This window comes from Rhinopithecus roxellana, chromosome 9, assembly GCF_007565055.1.
Source record: "Rhinopithecus roxellana isolate Shanxi Qingling chromosome 9, ASM756505v1, whole genome shotgun sequence".
Classification (NCBI taxonomy): domain Eukaryota; kingdom Metazoa; phylum Chordata; class Mammalia; order Primates; family Cercopithecidae; genus Rhinopithecus; species Rhinopithecus roxellana.
In genome coordinates, this window is record NC_044557.1 from 60977185 (window position 1) to 61001087 (window position 23903).

General features: G+C 38.3%; 1 protein-coding gene and 1 long non-coding RNA gene across 3 annotated transcripts in view; one reads left to right on the forward strand and one right to left on the reverse strand.

Moving 5' to 3' along the window:
* The window catches only part of CPQ (carboxypeptidase Q), a 502032-nt gene that overhangs the window by 441737 nt on the left and 36392 nt on the right, over positions 1–23903 (forward strand). The window contains exon 8 of one of the 2 annotated variants that reach the window (XM_030937692.1): positions 4151–4267. The exons of the other annotated variant lie outside the window; for it this stretch is intronic. Within the exon in view, the coding sequence (XP_030793552.1) occupies positions 4151–4209 (59 nt within the window). The 3' untranslated portion in view covers positions 4210–4267. Of the gene's footprint in view, positions 1–4150; positions 4268–23903 lie in introns of those variants that run through there. 2 annotated transcript variants of the gene reach the window in all.
* Positions 1–23903, reverse strand: part of LOC115899642 — a 475756-nt gene that overhangs the window by 128136 nt on the left and 323717 nt on the right. The window lies entirely within an intron of this gene.

Consider the following 23903-nt stretch of genomic DNA (forward strand, 5'->3'; position numbering starts at 1 on the left):
CAGGACTAGGAAACACTTTTTTTTCTCCAAAGAGAAATTATATTACTAATTATATGATATTTCCAATTTAAGTTCAGGACTATAAAGTTGCACTTAACTTCGCTGATGTTATATCTGCATCTTCTTTTCCCCTGCCTACAATCCTGGCTCTCAGTGGAACAACATAATCACTCATTTGCTTTATCCCACAATACACACCCAGTGGTCTCAGAAAAACAGTATCAACACAATCACCAACAGTATAACTATTGAAAAGAGTTTTCTGTAATTCTTTTTGTTTTTAGTGTGTATATTCTACTAGAGATGTACAAATTTCTGTTAACCTGTGATGCATATTACTCTCAATATGATATCATTTCCATTTCTCTCTTTCTCTTTCTCTTTCTCTTTCTCTCTCTCTCTGTCTTTCTCTCTCTCCCTCCCTCCCTCCTTCTCCTTTTTTAGAGATGGGATCTCACCCAGGCTGGAGTGCAATAGTACATTCATAGCTCACTGCAACCTGAAACTCCTGTGCTCAAGCAATCTTCCCACCTCAGCCTCCCGAGTAGTTAGGACTACAGGCTGGCGCCATCGTGCCCAGCTAATTTTTGAAAATTTTTATTTTTAGAGATGAGGTCTCACTATACTGCTTAGGCTGATCTTGAATTCCTGGGCTCAAGCAGTCCTCCCACCTCGGCCGCCCAAAGTGCTGAGATTATAGGCAGGAGCCACTGCACCTGGCCATTTTTCTTATTTTTGTTTTAAAACCTCCACTATTGACTTCTAAAATGTTTAAGTGCTTATTTTCTAATTTTTCTTTATAGTGTGGGAAAGAGATTATGAGTAGGAGTCATTATATGATTTATGAATTACCATGGAATGTCATAGTTAGATCCTCAGGATACCATTGCCTGTTCTTTCTTCTTAGACGTGACTCAATTTCACAATTTCATTCACTCATTCATTTAAGAAACCTAAGTAAATGCCATGAAGCAATTAGAAAAGAGGCTTAAGGAGAGAATTTAACATATATTGGTTGTCTACTATGTGTCAAAATTATGATAGGTGCTTTACTTATCTCATAATTTCATAAGAACATTTTGAAGTATAAATTATTATTATGTAACCAATTTTCAGATGAGGCAGTTGGGACTCAGGGAGTTTCCTTTGCCCAAAGTCACAAAGATATTAAGTAGACAAGCTAGAATTAACATATACAGTCTGTTTTACTCCAATGTCATATATAAGATGCAGTCCCCGTCCTTAAGGAGTTAATGGAGGATTGAGACCCAGGAAGAACAGAGTACAATAGGAGTTCAGGCCAAAACAAAGGCATCACAAAGAGGTGGCATTTCACCTGATTTTCAGGAAATGATAAAATGTGCTGGATGTAGAGAGAGTGCATTCCATGTCAAAAATTGGAGATGAGCAACATTCAGTAGGTAAGAAAGTGTAAGGGGTACTTAAAATGATAAGCAGTCTGGTTGGACCAAAGTTTAGGTTAATATAGGGAAATAGAGAACTAAACGGGTTGCCTGGAACCTCAGTTGGGATCAGAAGGTCATTCTGAGGATTCAGGACAGCTAGAAACTTTTGAAGGTTTGAGCAGGAGTGAAATATGATAGGACACAATCCTAGCCACCGGGCAGGCTCCAGCTAACCCAGATCCTTCTCCTTGGAGGGACTCCAGACAAAACCCACCTTCATAGTTCCACAAGTCTTGCTGATTGACTGCATGTCTTCTAGCAATTTCCTGGAAAAGTTGCATTTTCTTTGATGTTTTGCTACTGGAAGTTTTGCCAAATTAAGGCTTTCAGTTGGAGAGAGATGGAGTAGTTCCACAAAGCATTGCACTATGATTGGCAGTGGTTTTCTGAAGTCTCAGAAATAAAGTCTGACTCTAATTAGACATACTTAATCTGCTCAGTGAACCTTAGAGTCAAATAAGTCTTAGAGTAGTGTGACATTTCACTGATTTCTTATAAGAGCTTTGCTGGAAAATATACTTATCAATCTAATCAATAATTATAAGATTATAGAAATCACAGGAAAAAAATCACAATTAAAAGATTTTGGTAAAATTAAGTTCAAATTGCATAGGACTTTTTCTATACTATACCTTTTACTATAAAGATGAGTTATATCTAAACATTATACAATAAACTGCCTAATTTGGCTTAAACTCTTCCTTTGCTCAGTATTAAAGTTCAGAAGTGACCATCTAATCTAACATTCTTACATATCCCCCTCATGGGGATTTTTAACACAGTGAATTAAATGTTCCCTTTATTCTATTTTTTATAAGAATGTATGAGATTGCATAATTCATGGTAACTAAACTTACTTTTAAAATATGACATTTGCTGTCTTAATTCTTTCCAGTTCATAATCTGTAAATCAAATACGGTCGAGCTCTGTAAAATCTATTAGTTACGCATCTTTTGAGACCTGAATGATCTGTTGCCTATCATAGGACTAGATATGAAGTGTGTCCTCAGTATTCTTAGTATCCACCTTTCCTTCCTTCCTTCCTTCCTTCCTTCCTTCCTTCCTTCCTTCCTTCCTTCCTTCCTTCCTTCCTTCCTTCCACACGTTTATTTTTTGTAATAGCTTGAATAGTTTACTGTCATGTAAGTGAATCGTATCTTATGTAGTATCTACATAAGAAACATGGCATGGACTTCACCAATACTCAAAACTATCCCATTTTTGGAAGTTTAAACCTAAGAGAAAAATGATTGCTGGATACATCTTTATAAAATCTACATTTTTACAGAAATAGTTCATTATTATAAATACCATGTTTGAAATTTTTTTAAAAATGAAGTTACACACAGATACTATTTAATACCTTTAGCACTAAACTGCAAAGTGCAATGCAGAAATAAAGCCATTGTTTATTTAGATGGGTCAGTGATTCCAGACTCACTACTCCTCATACAAGATTTTATCTGAGATACCCTGACCATAGTCACTTGGCTTGTGAACTTCAGTTGCCCCCACAATACGCTTAAATTTTTCGTTTTGTGCTAGTGTAGACCAAGTAAAAGCCCACATAAACCCAAGATATGTGTTAAGGTTAGAGTTGTGCTTCGCACTCTTGACTGTACTTTAAAATCACCTGGGGTGCTTTTAAAATTGTCTCAGAGCTGGGGCTCCACTCCCAGAAAGTCAGAGTTAATTGGTCTGGCTGCAAGGCCACAACAGCTGCACAAGTGCAGGGGGCACCACTTACCGACAACTTCGTCATCTCCCTGGCCCTCAACTTCCTGGAGCACAGCTCCACTGTATTCCATGTGAATGGCACCACTGTACTTGTGCAAACTTGGAAGCCCTAGCAATACTGCCTGAGCACCCATGTTTTCAGAAGGCCCCCAGGTGTTCTAATATGCAGCCAGAATTGAAAACCATTGACATATAATATAACTTAGACATTAGGTGTATGGATTAAGGAGCTGTGTAGAAATAGATTCAAGATGCAGTTCTACTACTTTTTAGCTGTGTGAACTTAGGAAAGTCACTTCACTCCTTGGAACCTCAATTTCTTCCTAAATAAAATAGTGATACTAATACCTATCTCATGAGATTACATAAAAGAAAAAATAAGATGGTCAAAGTGAAATGCTTGGCCCAAAATTAACACTTAATAAGCCACTTTTATTATTTTAGCTATTAAAGTGAGATTTCTATAGTAGTCTAGATTCCTCAGTACTAAGTTATAGAGGTCTGTCTCAAATGATCTGAAACAAAATTGGGGAAATTAAGCAAGCCACAGAAGGGTAGAGTTTGATCTGGCCTCAGATTTTGGCATTTGAATGCTGTTAGGACACATACCTCTCTCTCTCTCTCTCTGGAGCTTATTCCAGCTTCTCTTTTCATGGTACTTTCATTCTCTCAGCCCAACTTCCCCCTTTGGCTAAACCATGACCATGGGCAGCTCAAGACATATCTTTACAGCCTCTTTAGCACAGAACAGGCAACAAATTCATCCTATCCGACCCGGTTGAAAAGTTACAGTGACCCAGCCTGGCTCCATCCCTGTGGTCAAGAGCTGTAGTCATTAAAATGGCGGAGAAAGAAAGCTGTGAAGATAAATACAATAACCAGCTTTGTTTCATTGTTGAGACCTGATTCAAAATAAATAAAATACATAAAACCCTTGCCATTCTAGGATCTATTGGCCAACAAGGAAAGACAGCAGTAAGATCCCAGGAGCAGGAACTTCCCTGAAATTAAAACACCTAGTCTCTCCACTCTCCATGACCTGCGCACAATAATCGCCCCTTAAGGTAAATTTAAGATCACAGAAGTATGCCTTATCCCCTCTGGTCCAGTTTACTTGAGACGCTCAGACTGACAGGCAAATGAGGAGTTGAATCACTTCATACCAAGCTCCCAGCAATCTGCATTATTGAATACCTGAAGTGTTCTGTCCTCCCACTCCCACCCCACAGTATTTCCTTACCCATGCAAGTGAGAAAACTAGGCAGAGTTGTTTATTTATGTAAGTGTTATTTATAGGAACACTCTCTACAGCTACTCTAACGTGTATGTTATCCAAGAGTAAGGTAATGAGGTAAAACAACCACAAAAGGCCCAGAAACATCCTTTAACATTTGGATTGTTCTTATCTGACACTTGAGATGGAGAGGCAGCAAGTGTCATGAAAGAGGAACAAAATTCATCACTTTACAGCGGTGTGCTTTTGACAAGTTACTTAACTTCTTGGAACTTCAATTTCCTGATCTGTAAAATGAAGGCAATAATATTTCAAAGGACTATGGGGAGAATTGAATGTATTTGATAAGTGATAATGTATTTGAATGTCAGTTACACTCTGTACAGTTGATATTAAGTAAGTGGTTTTTTAGGGGGGGTTGGATAATTTTATATTTAAAGCATTATTGAAAAAGCTTTGCTATGAACATGTCCTCATGTATTTGGACCCAGTAGATAGGATGACTGGGCATGTACTCAACTATCCTAAGAGACATTGCAAAAGAGGCACAAGTACTATTGGCACTCACCAGCCATTGGGTTCTTAGCATACTTACTTTGTGGTTACAAAAAAGAGTGATGGAGCTGCTAGCATACACTATAACCTCCCTGCTACTATACTGGTTCAGTGTCCTGATTTAGGAAAGCAGCCTGACTCATTTCGCTGTAACATGGTACAACACTGCAGAGAATGATGCCAAGAAGAAAAATGTCAAATATTAATAACATTACTAGCTCTTCTATTTCAAAGAATGCCTCCAGGGATTTTGAGGTCTCTTTATAGTTCCTATTCAGCCAAAGTAAATTGATTATAGGTTGGTAAGAATCGGTGGAGGATTATATGAGTGAAGGTATAAAAGCACCTGGCCAAAGGCACAGAATAGCGCTTGGACTGACTCTCACAGGCAACATCAAGTTCTAGCTTGTCTGCTATGGACTGACTGGATATTCTTCACCATCAAGGAGCCTCATCCCTGACAGTGATGTTAAGATAGCATGTATCCCAGAATACATATAGGGTATGCATTTTCTGTGACCTGGAAATGGGACAAGTACCTCTGTAAGCCTCTTTTATTTTATTTTTCTCACACTGCCATGATGTAAGTCTCTTTTAGAATTAAAACTCTAGAACCCAAACCCCACATTTTTCCAGAAGTGAAAATAGCTTACTATGTAAACGAGGAACATTTTGAATGAAGGAGCAGTCTACTCATAAACTTTTAGGAGCAAGAGATGAAATAGCACAAAACTGCCTATATCAAATAAACACGAATAAAGTTCAGATGTGGGTTTTAAGTTGTTCAAAAGATTGGTACTTCAACCTACTAAAATACTGGAGACAAACTGATGAGAATATCTTAGAAGTGAGGGAACATATTTTCTTAATTTTCAACATGTAGTCTTGGAACCAGTTTTATTTCATTTTTTTCTAATATAAATGTGTAAATATCTGATTTATACAGTTTATGTATCCCAAGGCAACGTGATCTTTTGCTTCTCTCTTTTATTTTCTTCCTACCCTCCCCCCCCCATCTTTTTCTTGAGGGAATCAGGAAAAGGTGTCCTATTTCTCAACCATTGAATCTATTTATGAAAATTAGAACTAAACAGTTTAGCATAATGAAGCAGAATGCCACATTCATCAAATCTTCATTTTTGTAAGACTTCAATCCTGTCAGTCACTAGAAAACATGTGTTAAGTGGAAGTTGTTTCCCGTCTTTTGGCATGCCACATCTGTTGACAATTATAGAGGCACATACATTGCCATTCATAGAACGGCATGTATCTCCCTATGCTTTGGTTCACAGGCCCTCGGGGACATTTAAAAGTGTGTGCTTTTTAACTGCCCTAGAACTAAGGAGTTTAATTTTGCCTGAGAATGTGTTTATGTGCCTTGTAAAGGAGCTAGTCTTTCCCTTTTGCTTTCCTTTATTATGACATGTGTACACTGTGTCTGTGTGTGTCTGTGTCCGTGTGTGTGTGTGTCTGTGTGTGTACATATACCAAAGAAGAACCGCACCAGGAATTGGGCATAAAGGCTTTCTGTCACCCATCTATAAACCTTTCTTGTAAGTTGCTGCTTTTATTTTTTATTTATTCTTTTGTTAATAGTGTATTTCTTGGCTTCTGCTGGATCTTTTTTTTTCTGTTTCTAAACACTATTTAGTTCTGATTTCATATCCTCATGTTCTTCAGTCAAGATTAGGGTCAGCCTTCTTTATATGATATATGTAATTATTATAATAAAAGTCACTGGGGCCGGATGTGCTGGCCCACACCTGTAATACCAGCAATTTGAGAGGCTGATGTGGGAAGACTGCCTGAGCCTAGGAGTTCAAGACCAGCCTGGGCAACATAGCAAGACCCTGTCTCTACATAAAATTTAAAAATTAGCGAGGTGCAGTGGTGCATTCCTGTAGTTCTACCTACTTGAGAGGCTGAGGGAGGAGGATTACTTGAGCCCAGGAGGTGGAGGCTACAGTGAGCCATGATCATGCCACTGCACTCCAGCCTGGGTGAAAAAGTGAAACTCTGGCTCTAAAACAAAAGCAAAAGCAAAAACAAGTCCCCGGACCCTCTCTGGAGCTCTGCCCTCTTTCTTTTGGATCTCTTCCGGGCCTATAAGCAAGCCATATTCTCCAGGAAGTATCTAGTACCTAGAAAATGGAAGCTGAGTCTACACGTCATCTATCCAGGAACTTCACCTCGCTCATCTTAACACCTCAGATATTTGGCAATATCCAGAATGTTGGCCATTTTTCCTAGTTTCATCCAAATATTTAATATTGGGTATGCAGGACCGTAGTAACATTAATTTTTTTCATTTAAAAAAGAGATACTGCCTTTGGACATTGTGAGCATCTCTTGTGAATACTATGAATAGTTAAATAAATTCTAGTATAGAAGCCACCTAGAGGAGTTGTTTAACAACTGAAAGAAGAATTAGGTGAAACAGAAGTTGAGACTGAGGCTAAAGCCAATTGTGGTTTCATCCATGGTGGTTAATGGTGTTTCTTAATCCTTAAATATCAAATGTGTTGTAATGCTTAATTATCCTTAATACGTAAAGGAAGTGACCTACAAATTCTTTACTGTTTATTGAAAAGTAGCATATTTAGAGGCTTTGACAATTCTACAGAAGAGACGAAGCTGTTAAATTCTAGGCTACCGTGTCCTTCAAATGGGAAAAGCAAAATGCCTGAGCATGTCTCTTCTCCAGCATTAAATTTTGCATCAGTTTCCTATTAAACTCAAGGATATGTGAAGGGAGCAATTTTAATTGCTTAGCACTTAAAAAGCCTCCTCCACTGTTCAATGAGTTAGAAATATTTTGAAAATTTGATTGCATTTAGAGCCACACAAATTTACCTGGAATAAAATTTTTGCTGCACGCTTAAATAGTGTCTTCTAGAAATGAACATTTAAATGAACTATAGAATGTTCAGAGGGAAAAGGGAAGCTAATACTTATTGAAGACCTACAACGTGCCAAATACAGTACATTCACTATTTTATTTGCTCTTCTTAACATCCATATGAATGGATATTACTGTTTCTGTTTTATGAATAAGAATTGGGGCTAAAACCAGCTGAGGGGGTTACCTAAATGGTATGAGGTGCAGGGCAGATCTGAAATCTGCTGTTTGATTGCAGAGTCTGTTTTCCTTCTCTGTTGTCTTTACATTCTCAGGATGATGTTGAAAACAGCAAAGAGTGCCAGCTTATTAGCTCATGTAGGCTTTACCGTCAGTGCAGCCTGATTCACCAAAGCTACGCACCCAGCCTCACACACAGAAAACCATTTGGGGGCTGACTTATCCGGAGTTGTGTCTAAATTATCCCATATATGAAATAATACTAGATCTCCTCTTCAGTTTCTGCTTTGTAGTTAGCTTAAAATATCTCAAAACTCACATTGTCCCAGAGGAATACCAAGAATGTTATCTTGTGTTAATTAAGTATGTACTGTGCTGGCTCATCTTAATTAAATTTATGGTACCTAAATCAAGAATCCTTCAGATTGGCTTTTGAAGTGTGCTCTATCTCTGCCATGAGAAGAGCCAATTTTGAGATTTTCACACACAAAAGAAAAGAAAGCCACCTCCAGGTACCCTTTAGAGTCCTTTCAGCTGATCCCCAAACAGAGGAATCCAGTTTCAATGGAAGTTTTTAATAAACCTCATTATTTGACAATCAGTCAAGTGTCTGGCATTCCTTCTTTCTTTATTTTTCCACTTGTGCTTATGCTTTCAGGCTCCTTTGATGCTGTTTGCCCCTCCAGTGGTGGTAAATGACCATGATGGCTAATAGGCTGGCTTCCACAGGTGCCTGCTAACAACTGCCTCATAAATATTCAGCAGAAGCATTCTGTGCAAAAGGCTGGGGAATTAGGTGACCTGCCAAATCTTTCCACATCTAATATCTATGATAATGGATACAAATTACACGAGACAGAAGGAATGGCCTAGAACTGTGAAAAACCGAAGGGGAATCAATACAGCCTGTGGCTCCCAGCTCAGGCAGGCAGCCTTGCCCAGTATACCTCTCCCAGGTGCCGACCTGGGGGGGTCAAGGGCTTTCCCCTCTGCCTAATGAGCAGTTCTTCCACAGCAAGTCATCACCACCACAGAGTGGTGGGCTCTTATCTGTATTTTAATTTTTTGTTATAATGGTAATTAGCATTACATCTTGAATAGTAAATTAAGAAACCCAAAACAGAATTTTAAATTTAAAAAGCTTTTCCGTTAGGAATCCAGTTGCATTAATTTTGTGGACGGAAGGTAAGCTAAATTAGCCAAGTTTGTGCATTCATTACCTCGTTCTAATCCTCAGCATCACAAATGCAAAAGGCTGTCATTAGATTTGAGAACTGACAAGAACTGGGATTTCGCAATATGAATGTTGAAAGATTAATTTGAAAAGATCTCACTAAAAAACACAAAAGGTTATTGCTAACATGGAATATTTTATATTCAGTCTGTACCTGGTTTTAAAATGCCTATTTACAGTTATCTGGTTTAAAAAGAAATGATACATTTAGAGTACTTGATCAAATTGGAATATTTCTAGGTATCTTGTTTTGATGATAGAGAAGTGTAGATATCCAATGTTATATGATAATATTGGAAATGCTTTTTTATCAAAAGATATTTGACTTTCAATTATTATATCCAAAGAGAAGTTAAAAATAAAGAGAAACAAGAAAGAGAATGGGCTTTTTCACCCTTTTACTTCATAATATGATGTCAAAAAAGAAAGGATTTGTTTTGAATATTTCACCCTTTGTGTTTGCCCTGAAAATATTAATGGTGAAATAGAAATGGTAGTGATGAAAGCAGTGTTGTAAATTTCATGAAAGTATCATTAATTTTCACCAAACTAGTTGCCAAGCTGATAGTGGGTAAAAATGTAAATGTTCATCTTTGATCAATGGAATTTTAATGTTGTGAATAGCTGTGTGCCTTGATGTATACATCTGTAGCACATTTTAAATATCTGTGTTCAAGATGACCATTTGGGAAAAGATTCATTGACTTCACTTAGTTCATGTTGTTTGGTTCTATACACTACATTCAAGTCCTAAATGAGACTTTTCTAAAAAGAAATTTTACACAAATTGCTTAGTTTATTATAGACTGCATAACCTAAAATGGCTTTTTAAAAACCAGCAAGGGTGATTTCACCATGAGTTCAAAGGTTATACAATTGTTGAAGAATGAAAATGTATCTGTTTCAACAGTGAAAATGAGAATAATTGACATTTAAATGCTACAGTAGCTGAGGCTAATGTTTCTCTTAGAAGCTCTGTTACCAAAGGACCCTCACTCTCTATGTTCTCTTTATTAGTTTCTAGGAGATTTTTGCACTTAGAACCTATAGCCTGGCTTTTAAGAAATGCTACTTTAAGGTCATAGACTGGAGTGTTGCATTATTTTCCATCAAACTTGATTAATTTTAACCATAGGTAGCTCAAAAGAACAGCTCAGTTAAAACTACCACATATACAGGAAGAAAAGAAATAGACTGCCTGTAGCTTAGCTCTAAAATAGGAAGTCCAATCTATACTCAAAATAACTTTTACAGGTGTCCCTTCTATTTTTAAGACAATTATAGGCTGGGCATGGTGGCTCACACCTGTAATCCCAGCACTTCGGAAGGCCGAGGTGGGCGGATCACCTGAGGTCACGAGTTCGAGACGAACCTGACCAACATGGAGAAACCCCGTCTCTACCAAAAATACAAAATTAGCCAGGCGTGGTAGCACATGCCTGTAATGCCAGCTACTCGGGAGGCTGAGGCAGGAGAATCACTTGCATGGGAGGCGGAGGTTGTGGTGAGCCTAGATCGTGCCATTGCACTCCAGCCTGGGCAACAAGAGCAAAACTCCATCTTAAAAAAAAAAAAAGAAAGAAAGAAAAAGAAAAGAAAATTATAATATTACCATTTCTAAAATGTCTAGGCAGCCATTGTTATTAAGAAAGCTGCATTGCCTCTATTTACCTTACAATGTGTTTGCATCTTTCCTAAAAGCACAGGCCCAGAAGCATTTCTAATGATCCAGGGGGTAGTCCATAGTCTCCCCTTTGAGACCAGAGCTACAGCTGCAGATGTTGCTATCATCAGAATAGTCTGCTAGTTCTTCTTCATTTGCTATTAGTACAGGAATCCCTCCATGGGCTTAAAAGCAGCAGCTTTGTTACAAGAGGATCTTTTTAAAAAAATTACTCTTGAGATCCCTTTCTGCTGGAGATATGTTTATTTTGCAGTCAATAAAAACTTACAGGACCCCTTCTGAAAATTTTGCTTGGTAACTCATAATTTACACATTTGTCATTTTTTCCTTTTTAACACTACCCTTTATGTGTATTGAACTCAACCTAGGATGAGGTAGGGAGTGCTGATCCTTTCTTTAATTTTGAGTGGCCTTTTGGAAACACTTACCCCTGGACTGGTAGTACTCAGTGTGGTTAAGAATCTCCTGTACAGCTTATTACAAGTGCAAAGACTCCTGAGCCCAGTACCCCAAAATACTAATGTAGTAAGTGTGGGGTGAGACTCAGCATCTTCGTTTTTCTTAAGTTCCCCTGCTGGCTACCATGAAGGGCATCTGGGAACCATCCTTTGAGGAGCAAGATGGTCTCTGAGTCCTTGTTTATCTGTTTACACAGAAACTACCTATTGTAACCACCTAAGAATTATGTTATCTAGGCAGTGTTTTCCCAGGTTTACTAATGTTAACAGTTGCAGAAGCAAAAGGATAACACTGAGGTCACTTCACACGAATGGATGTTTGATGGATTCTGAGAGTTCTCTGGAGTAGGAAGACCTGGGTGAGTTCCAAGGCCCTGATGCTGATGCTCTGGCATTGTGCAACTTATATGACTCAGTTTTCTAGTGTGTGAGTGGAGATAATCATCTTTGCTTCCTACCCACATAATTCCAATGCTCTGACAAATGTCGAGGCACTACTTGTAAAAATAATCTAATTTCTACATGATGGTGTAGTTATGTAAGTAAAAGTTTTCCAGAACAAAACACCAGTTGAAAACCTAGCATTTTTTAATGTTTTATAATTTCCCCCCATTTTAGATGATAGCTTGTAAAACTACTTCCTCAGAGACTTTGCCCCATAACTTTCTACTTTACTTTCATCCTATCCTAATTCATTTCTGTGAAGACATTGAGATACCAGATTACATGTCACGTTTCTAAACCACTCTTTAACTGGTGTCCTTGGAAACCCCATATTTCCCACACTCAGAACCTAGGAGATCAACCATATTTGACTTGCTGAAAATAATAACCAGTCTGGGATATGGCATGGGAAAAAAATCAGGTTAAACCACAAAACTCTTCCCAATAATGAGTCAGTGTGTGAGTGCCTCTGTGTAAGACCTCATTGAAGTGCAGCAGGAGCGGAGTGGGGGACAGTTCTCAAGCGGTTCTTTGGAATTAGCGTTTTTCCAAGGAAGCTTTCTTACCCACCCCCACTAGAGAAACCGCTCTCATTGTTTTACCTACCTCATCCTCTCCAAACATTATGATGCAACTTCACATCAGGACAGGATGCTGCAAGAGTCCATGCCCCTTTAACTTCTGCTTTGTCTAAAACCAGGAACACATCTATGGCTGAACAAGTTGGGTTTATCATTTATTGCAGTGGGGGAGAACTCATGTTGTGGGGACCATGATGCATCTCAGTAAAAGGGTGTTAGAAAGGGCTTGGATGAGGAGTGAGATTTTGTGTAGAGGAGGGTTTGGTAAGAATCCGAGAAAGTGGAGTTTGCTCTAGATTGGGCGCTATTGGGAAGTGGGGACAATCCTATGACTGTGTATCTTAATAAACTGTGTCTGTAGGGTAAGAAGACCAGAAGGAGACTAAAGCTTTAATTAGTAAAGATGCAGTCATCACTTATATTTCTCAGAAAAGGGGATGTCTGATATTTTGTGGTTTGCCAGTGACTTTGTTTTTTCTGGGCTTCACTGAAATTATGAACTGGCTAGTTTTGACTTACTTCAGCACAGTCACAGAGTGACCTTGTCTGTTGCTGGTGTTCCATGAGACTAGTTATTTGTTCATGAGGAGAACAGATGGCATGGTTTCTTTAACAGTACTGATACCTACTTGTAAATGTCAGGCCAGTTCCCAGATGTCAGAGGCTGCTTCTTTTTTATATCAGATACCTTTGTAGCATAAAATTAGTTTTTGGGCAGTATGATTTTTCATGGTGAACATTTTAGGTTCTCTTTGTAGGTGCTGGTTTTTAAATTAATCTTTAGTTTTGCCATTGTCCATTTATGATCAGTTGATCTGATCTCAAAATGCATGTCCCTAGCATTTAGGAACTTATACATTGGGAACATTTAGGGATTTAGGAAAAATGGGAAGAATAAAGAAAGGTTTCTCCCATGAAGCAGTGGGTCAGTAGGCAAATTAAAAGGAAGACCAAAGAGAATGAAATGGTTACCAAAGTGTACTGATGTGAGAGATACAAAGATGGTTGGATGGATGGATGGATGGATGGATGGATGGATGGGAGAGAGAGAGAGAGAAAGGATGGAAATGTCATGCTCATCTGAACCTCATTCTTATCACCCCAGGGAAACTGCAGTTATCCTGAATGCCTCTGGTACCAATAACTGACAAAACACATGATTCCTTCCATTTAGTTATTTGTCTGTTTGTATGTATGTGCATATGTACATAGGCATTGCATCTGTTTGACACATAATACTGAAATTGTAGACTGCTAAAATTATGGTAAAGATCAGCTAATGTTCCAGTAGGCTTTTCTTGCTTCATAGCTAAGGGAAAAATATATGGGATGAAAACTCCAGTAGAAAACTGTATGTAGCATTTAGTTTTAACACCCTCTACCTTTGAAACCTGTCCAAATCCATTGTCAGCTGTGGTTAGCCTCAGAATCATAAGGTTTAAAGGCTATAAAATGTTAATTTTCATATAACCATAGAATGGATTCAGGATTTGAGGTGATGCATTCCTTTTCCAATAGGTACTTCTGCATAACTACTCAGTAGAGAAGGATCCTTTCACAAGAGGTGTGGGAAATTTATACCACAAGGCTACAGTAACCAAAATGGCATGTTACTGGTATAAAAACAGACACATAGGCCAATGGCACAGGTTACAGAACCCAGAAATAAAGCCACACACCTACAACCATCTGATCTTTGGCAAAGTCAACAATAAAAAACAATGGGGAAAGGACTCCCAATTCAATAAATGCTGCTGGAATAACTGACTAGCCATATGCGGAAGATTGAAACTGGACTCCTTTCTCTCACCATGCATAAAAATCAACCCAAGGTTGATTAAAGACTTAAGTGCAAAACCTAAAATTATAAAAATCCTACAAGAAAACCTTGGAAATAACATTCTGGACATTGGCCCTGGCAAAGACTTCATGATAAAGACTCCAAAAGCAATTGCAACAAAAACAAAAATCGACAAGTGGGACCTAATTAAAGAGTTTCTGCACAGCAAAAGAAACTATCAACAGAGTACATAGACCTACAGAATGGGAGAGAATATTTGCAAACTATGCATCTGACAGAGGTCTAATATCTAGAATTTATAAGGAACTTAAGCAATTCAACAAGCAAAAAAACAATCCCATTAAAAAGTGGGCAAAAGACATGAACAGACACTTCTCAAACGAAGACAAACAAGCAGCCAATAAGCATATGAAAAAATGCTCAACATCATTAATCATCAGAGAAATGCAAATCAAAACCACAATGAGATACCATCTCACACCAGTCAGAGTGGCTACTATCAAAATGTCAAAAAATAACAGATGCTGGCGAAGTTGCAGAGAAAAAAGAACACTTATACACCGTTGGTGGGAATGTAAATTAGTTCAACCACTGTGGAAAGTAATTTTGGAGATTTTTCAAAGAACTTAAAACAGGACCCACCATTTGGCCCAGCAAATGCTGTATGTATACTCAGAGGAATGTAAATTGTTCTACCATAAAGACACATGCTTATGTATTTTCATCGTAGCACTATTCACAATAGCAAAAACATGGAATTAACCCAAATGCCCTTCAATGGTAGAGTAGATAAAGAAAATACGTTCATTACCTGGGTGACAAAATAATTTGTACACCAAACTCCAATGACACACAATTTGCCCATGTAACAAACTTGCACATGTACCCCCTAAACCAAAAATAGAAGTTGGATAGGAAAAAGAAAGAGGTGTGGGAAAAGACCCCATTGTGACACATAAGTGGCGTAGATAACAGTGGAGATTCACTCACAGTTGATGCTTATTACCTAGACAAGGAGGACAATGGCCCCTCTTCCTTTCTGTATTCTTTATAAAGGGAGTAGGCCTTGTGAGAAGTTAAACCACCAATCAGGATTTGAAATCTTTAAAGTAATCAATTTACCTGCTATTCATTTGCCTTCTACTTTAAACCTAAAGTTTTGTCACAGTCAATATTTAGAGTCTCTGACATCACTGGGATCAGAATGGAGATACTAGAATCTGTTTTGTGGTATCCTAAATTCACTGAATTAGTATTTATTGCAGGACTCCCATAAGGTGTGAGTCTTTACAAATAAAAGTAGGGAATGCCCTTTGTTTGTAAGGGCAAATAAGTTCCTCCTTCTCCTGTCAAGGGGATGTGAAAACCTCCTTACACATTTTTTTCTTTTATTTTTTTCTCTTTGCAGAATGAGTGTTCTGAGAAAGAACAAAACTCTTTTCTGACAACTCTTATAAAACGCTTTTGTGCTTGATTCTCCAACAGCTAAGGATTGGGCACACAATTCTCCATTCATTTCTCAAGTGTCAAGAGAGAATTGAGTTTAAAGGCTCCAATTCCCTTGCAGGTTACACTGTCTATCTGGATGAATTAGTATTCAGCATAGCTTTGGGAAAATCTCAGATGATTTGCAGGTTTGCAAATTGTTCGAACTCATAATGAAATTTCAGGCTGAGGAAATCACTAAACAGTTCATGGCATGAGTTTTTCCCTCTGAGGTCTGGATGTCTTAGATCAATTCACTCCTCTACCTTCATTGCCCCATCCATGCCAGACAGCCCAGGGCTGCTTGAGAAAGTCACACACACCTGTCACCACTGAGGTTATTCTCCTACCCCCATGTCCTTCCCTGCTCAGCAAAGCAGCCCACTCTCCATCCATTTTCATTCTTCATTTTCTGATCCTGTAGGATGTGTTCCTCTTCTTATCCAGGGCTATGTTCAGAATCTGGTCCCCCTCTATGCCCTCAAGCACCTCAAACCGGCCATTATTTATATCCTATTTATATCCTATTGCTTCAATTCTCTCTCTTCTCTAAAGTTTTCCCATCAGAATATAAATATTTCAAGTCTTCTCCATTATTTATACACACACACACACACACACACACACACACACACACACACACACACATACAGCTTTACCCAACTTTATGAACCTCCAGCTCTTTCTTTTCTTTGCAACCAAGCTTTTTGTCCTCTCATTCATTCCTCCTTCCAGTGCATCCTGAATTCCACTTGGAACTGTCCACCAGGACTACCTTCCCAAGGACACAAAGGTCCTCCTTTTGGCCAAATTGAACTGGCACATTCTAGTCCTTTTCTTGTTTGATTTTTCTGAAGCATTGATACAGTTAACCACCACCTACATCTTGAAACTCTGTATGTCCTTAGCTTCTCTACCCTCATTCCTTTTTTGCTTCCCTTTCTTGTGCCAGTCCCTTAAATATTAGTATATGCTAGGATCTCATCCTTGGACTCTATTTATTCAGGTCACTGCTCCTGGAAGATAACTCTATAGATTCTCAAATCTATATCTATAGATTTTGGAAGCCATGTGGTCGATGTTACCACTTGGATATCCCATAGGTATTTAAATTCAACATGTCCAAAGCCAAACTTCTATCTCACCCTTACGACAACCCATCTCTAGGAATAGAAATTATGGTCCAAGTCACTTAAACCTGAAAACTTGGCATTGACTTAGACTTATTTTCCTCATTCACTCTCCCTCATTCAGTCAATCCTTAAGATAATGCCATTTCTACACTTTAAATGTGGCCTCTCCTTTATTCATTGTACTGCTGCCTTAGTTAAGGCACTCAAAATTCCTCATTACTGCATTGCTCCCAGTTGTTTTCCCAAAATCTAGCTTCCCATTATTTCAAGGCCAACTCCTGAGCATGGCATATTGGTATATAAAAGCCTACATGACTTGACACTTGCCAAACTCTCCAGCCTGGTCTCTCATGGGTTTTCCATGTGGACTTAACTGTGGTCATAGCATCCTTCTGGAAATTCCTTAAAAACACCAAATTATTTCACAATTCCTTATTTCATATGCTATTCCCTTTGCTACTTATCTTTTAAGGCTTAGCACAGAGAGCTTCCTAACACATATTACTCAGGAAATGTTAGCAATCACTATTGTTGTTTTTGTTGTCATGCCTCCCTTCAGTGTCTAAGGCTGTTTGGTACTCCTTCTCTGTTTTCATGGTAAACTTGTAACATACCCTTAATCATACTGTATCATAGTTGGCTACTTATTTTTCTTGTCACCAAATTCTGCATTTTACTTTTCTCACTTACATTACCTTCCTGGACCCTAAAAGCATTCAGGCTTTTATTTCTGTTTAAAATAACAAAGACCATCAACAAATTTCCAATGAAACTATAGTTGTGGTGGGGATGATGATGATGATGATGATAGCTACATTTATTGAATTCTATATCCTAGGCACTTGCTAAATATTTTTAAATATTTTCCATTATAATCTTATTACTGATCTCATTTAATGGGTAAGGAAACTAACACTGAGAGAGGTAAGTACCTTGGCCAATTCCTATAAGTTATGAGTGGTGGAGCCAGGATTTGAGCACGTAGAGTAGTATTCCAGAGACCGAAAAATAGAGAAATTATTATCTATGTCCTGATACTAAGCTTATTCCTATTACTCTGTGAGAAAGAGAGCCTGGAAAGTCAATTCAAAATATTTGTTACATATCTACTTTATGTTGGATTGAATTAGGTCTTTGAATAAAACATAGCTCTTCTCTGAACTCTATCTCCTACAAAGGGAAATAAGATGTGAACATCCCTAAATAGCTAGGCAAAATATTATAAATGCTAAAATGTACAACTTCTATAAAAATGGAAAGAGAGAAAGTTTAAACTGGTTGAGGAAAACTCAGGAAAGTCATCTTGGAGGAGGCGGTTTTTGATATGTGCCTGAACAGTTGAGTACCAATGCGTGAAGCTGGCAGAGGGATTGAAGAGTACATGAGATTTGAAGGGTACTTGTAAGGAATGGAACAACCACCTCTTATTACTCTGCTTTATGGCAAAGGAGTAAGTCGAAGGCAAGAGGCCTTGATAGAGCTTTCTCCCTACAGAGAGGGGAAGAGTATAGTCCCTCATGACTCAGAATCTCTTGGTTGCTGCCATGCAGGCATCTATGGAATCACAAAAGTGAGGCCCAGGAAACTTTAAACTAACATATGCTTCCCTCCCAGAATTCAGTCTATTTCCATATTAGTCGGTGCCTTCTGTCCATACCCATTTCTGTGTGCAATGTGTTGAGTCTTTTGAGTGGTAGCTTAACAGCCCGGGAGAGAACTGAGGTATACTGAGGCTTCATATATGAATACAGTATGGTTCTATTCTTGAAAAGGTTGCCAGTGTCCTTTTCCAAAACTATGGAGTTGTGCTGCTCCTGTCTAGAAAGCATCTCAGTGAACTTGACCTTGACCCTTCTGCTGTATGAACTTCTCAGAAGATTGCAGATACTTTTATTCCATGAGTCTATTCCCCCTTTTTTTGTTTAGTCAAGTGAGTAACTATTTTGTGGATATATTTTCTTACGGCAAATTCCTAATGACAATAGACAACATGAAGTTGGTAGTGGCCAACTCTGTGACATTGCTACTTGATAAATATATCAATCTTAGGCTCTCTTCTTTTTGTTTATGAGTACACAAAAACCATTCTGAAATGCCTGACTTGCTAGTTTTTGATGCCTTCTATATGGAATACGCTTAAGAAATTACATTTGTGATTTAGTATATGTGATTCAGTATATACATATGCAAATATATATGTGATTGTAACCCCCATTTGGTGGCTCACTCTCTCTCTCTCTCTCTCCTGATAGCTCACCTTATGTTAAGTGCTAAAGAGAAAATATATAAGACCTGCCTGCTGCTCTGAAAGAGCATGCAATATGGTACAGTTAGGGAGATAAGATCTAGCTGTGAGAACCAATCAAATCCTGCTTCTTTTTAAAATGAATGTGATTACTTAGTTTTTTGTTTGTTTTGGAAATAAAAATGCACTCAAACTGAAAAAAAGGAAAACGGATGTATTTCTTCCTGGGTTTGCAAAGCCACTTCTGATTTCAAAGAAAGCTGCTCAGTAATTTCTTATGGGCTCAATTCTGAAAGAAGCTCTTAGAAACCAAAGTACCTAATTACTAAGTCACCCCCATCCAACCATCACTACTGTTTGGGTTACACTGCCCTTTTCCAGAAGTGGAGAGAGGAATAGGGGAGAGGATCTGTGATGGGAAAAGAGTGAGGATCAGAGTGATTGTATATGTTGCTGTTTCTCGCTATTCAATAGGCAATTGAAGGCGGCTGATTTGCAACATTGGCAATAGTGCCTTTTCACTTAGCTTCTTTTACTCACGGTTTCAAGGATTCAGATGTTGGGTTTTGATTAGCAACATGATCCAAAAGGCCTGAGTTCAGGTATTAGCTGTGTGATTTCAGCCAAGTTCTTAACCTATCTACATGTCAGTAAAATGACATTACTGACATTTCTCATCTGTAAAATGAAGAGATTAAAAACAGTGTCACTGCGGGAATTATGGTGCACTAAAGCACCCAGCACTATGCCCAGACTTTGCATAGGTGGGCTGAAAAAATATTGTCTAGTATTATCACTGGTGATGCTTAGTTGACTATATTAGTTTCCTTTTGCCACTGTAAGAAATCACCACAAAGTTGATGACTTAAAACAACAACAACAAAAAAAATGTGTCTTTTTTACGTTCTAGAGGTCAAAAGTCAGAAATCTGCTTCACTGGGCTAAAGTTAAGCTGTTAGTAGAGATGGTTCCTTATGGAGTGTCTGAGGGGAGAATCTATTTCCTTGCCTTCTAGTGCCTTGTGGCCCCTTCTTCCGTCTTCAAAGTGTATCACTCCAATCATCTCTGCTTCCATCATTGCATTGTCTTCTTCTCCAGCTACCTCCTATGTTCCTTTTGTAAGGACCATTATGGTTACATTGGACCCACCCAGATAACTCTGGATAATCACTCATCTTAAAATCCTTAATTTAAGCACACCTGCAAAGTTCCTTTTTGCCATATGAGGAAAAGGTAACACTCATGGGTCCTAGGAATTAGGATGTGGCCGGCCATCTTTGGGGAACATTATTCAGCTTACCACATTGACTAATCAGATGATTCAACATCATTGAGACAATCTGCTTCATAGTGCTATAACACAGAGTGGTGACTGTGAACCTTGAGGCCATGAGGGTTTCAGATGCTAATCCAACAAATCACTTTAGAAAACTAGCATTTTTTAAACTCTAGGGTTATTTCTGTAACACCCATCTTTCCTTCCACTCTCTCTACTTGCTCAGGAAGAAAGATGAAATTTGATAAAGCAGAATAAAAGAGCATAATCCTAAAACTCAGATAGACCTGAGTTCATGTTCCAGCTCTGCAACCTGATGGCTGGCTGGGTTACCTTGGGAAAATTACATGATTGTATTGAGTACATTCCTCAAAAGCATTCCCTGAGACAAAGATTTGAGGCAGGAGTTTATCTGAAAGATGATCCGAGGAAAGATGGATGGAAAGTGAGGAAATGAGTCAGAGAAGGGAAAGAAGCTAATAAACAGTATATTATCAAGCAGGTTACTCCTGTGGACCACTGGGTGACCTGTGGGAGGTCACAGGGAGACAGTGTAGAACATCAGAGGTATCCTACCTATGGAAAAGAAGCTTTCACCATTGGCTGAGGACTAATCGCTGGCACATTATCTTCAGCACTTCCAGGCTGCTCCTGAAGCAAGCTGAGGAAGCTCTGGGAAGACTGCATAGGATGGCCTAGATTTGTGAGAAACGCTGAGTGCTACATTGGTTGTAAATGGGTTACTAGAAAGGCCTCTCTGAACTTCAAGGATGATAGGACTCAACTTGCAGGGATTTTCTGAGAATTAGTGATCACATACTAAAGCACCTACTAGTATGCATGGCACATAATAATCTCTCAATAACTGGTAGCTTCTAAATAATGATCATATCAAAGGTTTCCCTTTGGTTTCTGCTTATGAAATTAGTTTGCATATGAGAAGATCACTTGACATTTTTGTGCCCCAGTCATTTTTTAATCTCTAAAATCAGGGAGGAGAGTAAACTAAACCATCCCAAAGTGTATTCTTAGGACTAATAATCTGAGTCATCATGGGTTAGTTTCTCATGTCCTCTGGCACTATAATTTCCCTCTGGCTTCTATGCTGATGATTGTGAACTGACCTCAGCTGATTTGGTCATGTGTGACTGTTAGATCTTTTTGGTAAATCATAGTAGCCCCTGATGAAGTTTCAAGGTAAGAGTTGCCTACTCAACTGACAACTTCACTACCAGATTATAATGAACAGAAATCCCAGACAAATACTGTCACATATAAAACATCCATCAAGTAAACATTTATTAGCAAGTAAACACTGAGTTACACACACACAATTTATATGACTTGTTTTGTAAACTTGAGCATGTGTCAGCTATGTATTTTTAGGTGCTCTGACCCCCATCTTGCACAAAATATTCCCTGAAGGCCATCACAAAGATTCCAGGGTCAGGGATTCGTCACTCTTTGGCTAGCATCAGGGATCTAGAATCCCTTAGTGTTCCTGGCTGGGCATAGGACTTTTTAGAGATTTAGCCTAGGCCATCATCCCTAAGGGTAAAGGCTACAGGACTAATTGGATTCTTGTGCCCTTGTGAAGCAGGTGTGGGGAGTGTTTCTAAAATATTTCTGCCAATCCACATGGAATGAATACTTTTAATTTCACTAATGAGAGCCTTTTTCTAACATTCACCAGTCTACATAACAAACTACCAATTTCATCAACAAAAAACCCGTTTCTGACTTTCAGTATGTTAATTAGCAAAGCATTGCTTGTGGGTTGAGATACAGGTAACAAAAACTTGTGGTAGCTAATTGAAAAGACCATCCCCGCACTGTGCTTTCTTGATTAGCATGCAGACAGCTCTCAGGTTATAGCTTAACCTAAGTAATGGCCACATGGTATCACACAGCACATGCTGAAGTTTGGGGATTTTTTAGATTATAGTAAAATAGACATAAAATTCCACCCAGCCCTTGACAACCACCATTCTACTTTCTGCCTCTGAATATGACAACTCTGGATACCTCATCTAAGTGGAATCATACAATATGTGTCCTTTTGTGACTGGCTTATTTCACTTAGCATAATGTCTTCAGGGTTTATCCAGGTTGTAGCATGTGTCAGAATTTCATTTCTTTTTAAGGCTAAATAATATTCCATTGTATGTGTATACCACGTTTTGTCTGGTTTTTTATTCATCAGTGGACGTTTGAGTTGTTTCTACCTTTTGGTTATTGTGAATAATGTTGCTATAAACATTGGTATACAAATAAATGCCAAATGTATTTTGACATACATTACAGATATAACAATCTGCTCCTTTTACTAGGAAACTAAGGAACATGCAAAATATTGCTTAATCCTTAGTATCATCGCAGTCCAGTAAAACACTTGTAGCTTCTTAGTACTTTAGTATATCTACAAGCAATGGCCACGTGGATCTTCAAAATAAGATTTTATCAGGAAACAGTTTGAAACTCTTTATTTGTTATCATAAGCCTGATTTCATATTTCATTCCCCAAATAGCTTTTAAAAATATCATTTACCTTATAGTCATTTAATTTCCTATTAATCAGTTATCATAAGCCTGATTTCACATTTCATTCCCCAAATAGCTTTTAAAAATATCATTTACCTTATAGTCATTTAATTTCCTATGTAGTATTTTCATTCTGCAAAAATCAGTTAAATTTCTACAGCTATTTGGTAATTCTGCTTGGTTTCTAGGATGCAGTTACATAAAACATTATATTCTGTGACCTCAACCTCTTCATCTGTGAACGCTGAAATGGGCCTTCATCTTCCTCTCCATTGGGAGGTCCCAATACTTGACAGAATTTTAATAACTTCCCTCTGTAAGACCATGAAAGTGGATAGCGTCTGCTCTGAATTCTGATGATGGCCACAAATGAATCAAGTGGATTACATATCAGCAGAGATTGGAGGGTTTGGATTTTGTGCAGGATGGATTGTTTATTTCCTTAATTTGTATGTGTGAATGAATGTGTTTGTAAAATCAGGAAAACCCAGGACCAGGTACTGTTCTTACCTACAGGTATGCTGTCAGAAAGCCCCTGCCCAGACTTCTAGATCTTTCCTTAACATGCTAGGAAAGAAGTGTGTTTTCTGAGTGATGAGTTCCTGGGTTCTGACCCTATCTCTGCAAGTGATAGACTGCAATTCTTGGGAAAGTTGACCTTGGACCTTGATCATACATCTATTAACACATTTTTATTGAGCACCTACTATGTGTCAGGCACTCTGAGGAAACAGTGTTCCCTGTTCTTGCAGCACTGAGTCTAGAGCTGCTCCTTGGGAGCCACTAGCCACATGTGGCTGTCTAAATTAAAATATGTTTAAGTTTAGATGAATGAAAATTAGGTAAAATTTAAAATTAAATTCTTCAGTTGCACTAGCCACATTTCAAGGACTAGACATCCAAATGGAGATGTCGGGTAGAGAGTATGATGCTAAGAAAGAGAGGAAGG